This window comes from Eimeria mitis, genomic scaffold, assembly GCF_000499745.2.
Source record: "Eimeria mitis Houghton genomic scaffold, Emh_scaff3250, whole genome shotgun sequence".
Taxonomy (NCBI): domain Eukaryota; phylum Apicomplexa; class Conoidasida; order Eucoccidiorida; family Eimeriidae; genus Eimeria; species Eimeria mitis.
In genome coordinates, this window is record NW_013571589.1 from 1 (window position 1) to 5,114 (window position 5,114).

At 48.0% G+C, this 5,114-nt stretch overlaps 2 protein-coding genes across 2 annotated transcripts; both read right to left on the reverse strand.

Annotated features, from left to right (window-relative positions):
• Positions 1–291: 291 nt before the first annotated feature.
• Positions 292–3,399, reverse strand: EMH_0063890 (ATP-dependent nucleolar RNA helicase, putative; the record flags this gene model as incomplete). Its single annotated transcript, XM_013498194.1, has 9 exons — positions 292–417; positions 652–723; positions 964–1,175; positions 1,426–1,559; positions 1,729–1,832; positions 2,139–2,246; positions 2,475–2,571; positions 2,865–3,079; positions 3,175–3,399. 9 exons carry the CDS (start codon positions 3,397–3,399, stop codon positions 292–294), a joined length of 1,293 nt encoding a protein of 430 aa, XP_013353648.1.
• Positions 3,400–3,461: 62 nt separating this feature from the next.
• EMH_0063910 (uncharacterized protein) lies at positions 3,462–4,980 on the reverse strand (the record flags this gene model as incomplete). Its single annotated transcript, XM_013498195.1, is given in 4 exon segments — position 3,462; positions 3,466–3,581; positions 3,827–3,931; positions 4,363–4,980. Coding segments are annotated over 4 exon segments (840 nt in total), but the record flags the coding sequence as incomplete, so codon positions are not given.
• Positions 4,981–5,114: the final 134 nt, after the last annotated feature.

The following is a 5,114-nucleotide window of genomic DNA, read 5'->3' on the forward strand; positions in this document are numbered from 1 at the left end:
CGCTTGTTGTGCCTCAGCTTCCAGAGCTTTCTTCCAGATGTTGCAGGCAAACATTCTGGAGCCAGCTCATCTGGGTGCTTTGGCATTTTATTCAGTTGCGACTGCCGAGTTATAATCTCTCGCCTCTTTGCCTTTCGCTTACCCGTGGGAGCGCTCCGGGACCTGAAACAGGAAAGCCACAACATACACCCAACAATTTTAAGCGGTGCGAACGGTCAGACTAAACCCACGTCCAGCCCGCCACACATTGCAGCGGGATTTGATTTATAGAACTGCGCAGCCATGAGTAACCTACACTGCTGCTTTAAAGGACTTCAGGGGGTCGATGACTGGGCGGCGGCGAGGAGCACCATGAGACCCTTTCGTAGCTGCCGTTCCAGCTGTTTGCTGTTGGATCGCGAGTTGGATGGCTGTCATCTGAGGCAGCAATGATACAGAGAGCAAACGATAATAATATTCCCACGTATACCTTTACACCATCTTGTAAATATGCAGACATCTGTTACGCAGCAAATCTAGTGGGGATTTCGCAGCAGTAGGATATTGCACCCGATTAGAGATTCACATTTTCTACCAACAGGGATACATATTCATTCTCTGGAGTGTGGATGCTGAATAATGCGACTTCTGGATATTTGCCTGATAACTCACTTGTGTTGGACGCGTCTGAGAAAGAAGATAGTCAGGCAAGTGCCCCAATGTGCCCTTAGAAACGTTCATCTCCTGCAGCACGAAACACGTTACAAACCCCAGTCAAATGCTCCCGATCAAAGAAATCTACTCAAGTGTCGAGCAAGTTTCGCAAGGTGTGCTAAAGGGGGGAACGGAGGGGGAGGGGCCTTCTTGTAGCTAATGGTGCTATTCTTTATCTGATGCGAAGCAGGGCTGATGCGGCAACGCGTGTTGAATGATATGGGGAAAAGTAGAGACTCGTGCACTGTCGTAACTGCAACATCACTGTACCTTGAGCTGTTTGCATGCCCTCTTCAGCACTTCTCTATCCCTAGGATTCCTTTCAAAAAACTCCTTAAGCTTCCTTGAATTCAGCAACTGCTGCTGCAAGTCTCGTGCAACAGCCGCAGCAATGGCACGTTTTGTGATACCTCGCCTCACATCCTCAACTCTGTAGCGGAAGCATTCGACGTCTTGCAGTTGCAGTGACAGCGGCGTGAGCGCTGAAAAACAACAGAAAGACACAAGAGCGCATTGCTAAAATATCGTGTTTTCTTATGGTGTTCAAATGCTTGTCCATGGCATACACAAGCACAAACATGCTGGTGCGCGTGACCAGCAAAACTAACAAAATATAAACCGGCCACACTGGCCAACAAGCATCGACGCAGAGAAGCACAAAGGCTCTGTTCTGAGACCGGAACATCCCCGTTCTCGAGACTGCGTTGTACGAATTCCGAGAAATAGACTCACTGCTATCCCCTAGTGCCCCTGTGGCCTTTCTCATGGTAAACATTTGTTGCAGAAGAAATTGCTGCTGTTCCTGAGATGTATCTATAAGAGTGACTGCAACTCCCGCTGCGCCTCCACGACCAGTCCGACCAATTCTGCAGTTCGTCACAACAAGCGAAAATAGCAAGGAATTAACAGTTTCTTCATTAAATCTGAGGGTCGTGGGCGCCCAAGCGAGCCAGGTGGAGACAAAATCAACGTAGTGTGCTTGCAGCAAGCAAACACGAACAAACACTACGATGGTCTAAGATAGCCCCTGCAGACCTGTGAATATACGACTTCAAAGAGTTCGGCGCATCGAAATTAAAAACGCAAGCGACGCCCTGTAGGTCGAGACCTCTATGTCCAGCGAACTCCGCCTCCTTGGTCTGTAAGCACAGTCAGCATGTGCCTTCTAAACAAATGCAATAGAATTTTGGTAGAGTTGGAGCACGCAAATGAAATGGCATGCGCCACATACAAGTCCCCAATTCAATGGATCCAGAAACGGTGCTAAATGGCATTATTTTGAGCAGTGAGGCGTTCTTGCTACGCGAACAAGTAGAGGCGTAACATACGCCCAGGAAAAAGCGCTACATGCGCAAAACCATTTCACAATTTAATGCGGCCGCAGGAAGTTTGTTCACCTTGGATGCGTCTTCTCGTCGCCGTTTTCGTGTTTGCTGGTTACTCACAGAAGCCTCAGCAGATTCAGGGTCATCTGGTTCTGTTTGAGGGTTGTCTTCTTCCATGTATTGTCCGTCATTCGTAATCAGAATGTCGATAAGGCCTTGATTGAACGCCTGAAGGAAGAAGAACAGACGCACCGAAGAGCGTTGCCCCCGTATAATGGGGATGCACAAGCAGGAATACGGTTTCTAGGGCATTTCTGAGTAGAACGCTAATTAACTAGTACACGTCATTGAGCTTCAATTTTGTACATCAGAAAATGTTTCTGTGTGAGCACCGTTGCCGTTGCAGTCTTTGATATAACAGAAGATGTTGAAATGAACAAGGGGATTTGTGCTGACCTGAATCTGTTGCTCGCGAGCCGCTATTGGTAAAGTAGGACTTAAGACGCCGCTGGCAATTCCAAATCGGTCAAGGAAGAGGCGCAATGCGTATACACTGCAGTTTATAAGAAACAACACACTCCAGTGTAGTGTATTATGCAGGTGTAAGGAGGAAACGAACGGTGTTCAGTGCATTCGGAAACGCAGCAGTCCGACATTCAGAGCAAATGACTTAACGCATGAAGTGTTCGACGAGCTTCTTGTATATATAACAGGCTTTCATGGCTGCAAAGTATTATATTGTCTATAACTAGGAAAAACCAATAGTGTAATATATATCTCATATTTTGACTGTACATTATCATACAGCTTAGTAGAAGTTCATTTAGACTTTGTTAAGCAACTTACTTCGAAACGTCTTTGCAAAAGACTAGGCACTTCAGAGGAACAAGACCGAGACGAAGAAATGCATACGCCACCAGCCACTTCTCTGCTTCTGATGGGACTTGAAAATAGAACTCGCCAATGGGGTTCGCTCCACCGGTACCTCCCGGTGTTCCCTCTTCCTCCTCAATTCGTATAATCAACGGCTTGTGCAGCATCAAATTCTGTAGCTGGGAAAGCTGCAGAAAACGCAGTCCATGCACGCAACCCCAGCGTATGAGTCATGCAACATAAACCCTCATATAGCCAGAAATACTATCTTACAAGGACTAACCTCTTGGTTTTGGGTTGCAGAGACTAAGATGGTTTGGTAGTGACCCGCTGCTGTTGATGGTAAGAGCTGAAGAAGTCTTTTGGTATCCTTCTCGAAGCCAAAAGCAAACAGAAGGTCCGCCTCATCGACGATCAGCATTTCCAAAAACAACTGCATATCAAACCGATGCTGTTGCTGTCGCAGACTATCCAAGTATTGCAGAACGCCCGTCGGGGTCCCCACCATCACCGTGGGGGGGCCTAACAGCTTTCCGGGGCCCCCAGCTGGGCTGGCCGTATGCGAGACAGTCANACCATCACCGTGGGGGGGCCTAACAGCTTTCCGGGGCCCCCAGCTGGGCTGGCCGTATGCGAGACAGTCACAACGTCCTTAGTATACTTCAGAAGAGACGTCAGAACATCATAAACCTGTGAAAAAAAACAGCCAACAGCAGCGGCTGGACCTTCGGCTTACAAGTATAGTAAATACATTCCGAAAAAGATGAATTCATGCTTTTTTTACTGCACTCTCGCGGCATAAAACCACAGAGATTTCACAACTTCAACTGGTGGCTACCATGCTGCTACCTGCGTATTCTCCTGTTCCTCTCTATGATAAGGGTTTCTCCCCGCATATTCAATGCCTATGCTTCTTGTGCTTCGTTTACACCCACCTGAATGCAGAGCTCCTTCGTCGGAACCAAGACCAGAGCACAGAGGGGGGGAAGCTCGGCAGTCTCTCCCCTCTGTTGCTGCTGCTGCTGCAACTGCAGCAGCCGCTGCAGCAACGGCAAAACGTATGCAAGTGTTTTTCCGCTGCCCGTCCTACCCTCAATTAACAAATCTCTGCCGTTGAGNACGGCAAAACGTATGCAAGTGTTTTTCCGCTGCCCGTCCTACCCTCAATTAACAAATCTCTGCCGTTGAGAGCGAAAGGGATAACCTGTGACACAGGACCAAACACCTTGAAGAAAGGATAAATGAAGCAATATGTGCAGCATCAACATAGTAGAAAATACAGCTGTTTCTGTTTAACCCTGCAAACAGAGATGTGCACACTTTCCTACAAAATATTTCCGTGCAAGTTGGGATTTGCTGTTCAACTGAAAAGTATGCATCATCGAAAGCACGAGGTGAAAGCAGCCACAGCAGCTTCAACAGAAACTACCCCCACTACACCATCAGCAGCAGAAAGCAGCAGCTGGGTCACCTTAGACTGGACATGTGTTGGATGTTGGAGCTTTAGGTCATCAATGAGTGCCTTGGTAAGCCTTCTGTCTAAATGTGTCGCTGCGAAATCCTTAAAGCTTTGAGATGAATCGATAATTTCATTCTGTCTATACACAATAACCTCTGATGCATTTTCTTCCTTATTTGCTGCTTCTTCTGCATCTGAAGCGGCCTGTTCGTCTTCTGATCCTGTTTCTTCTGCTTCGGTGCCTGCCTCTGCCGACTCCTTTTCTGCTGTTGCTGCTGCTGTTTCCTCTTCGTCGGTTCCTTCTGCAGCAAGTGAGCTCTCTGGCTCACAGGCCACTACACCTCCAGCATCCTTCTCTTTAGTTGCTGCATGCGCTTTTTTGGATTTCTTTTTTTTGGTAAGCGGTTTCTCTGCATCTACTTTAGCAGGTTTGTGAGGCTCGACACAGGGATCCGACGAAAGGCCAGTTGGAGCCCTCTCTACGTTGTCAGAGTCTGACGGAAACGTCTGCTCTTGTTCGCATGTGTTGACTTTCCTTTTTTTGCGAGATTTCTTTCCCCCATCATCTTTCTTACGAGCTGAATGGCGGCCCAGATGCGGGGCCGCCTCGGGCGCCTGAGAAGCCGTCATAGCGCAAGAAAAGGCATTACCGCCGGAGCAAAGAAGCTAGTGAATAGGTGTACTACAGTTATCCTCGTTGAAACTTCTGAATGAGTTGGTTGCCGCCTTGGAGCTGGCGCAACGCCTGGAGACTGAGGATGACT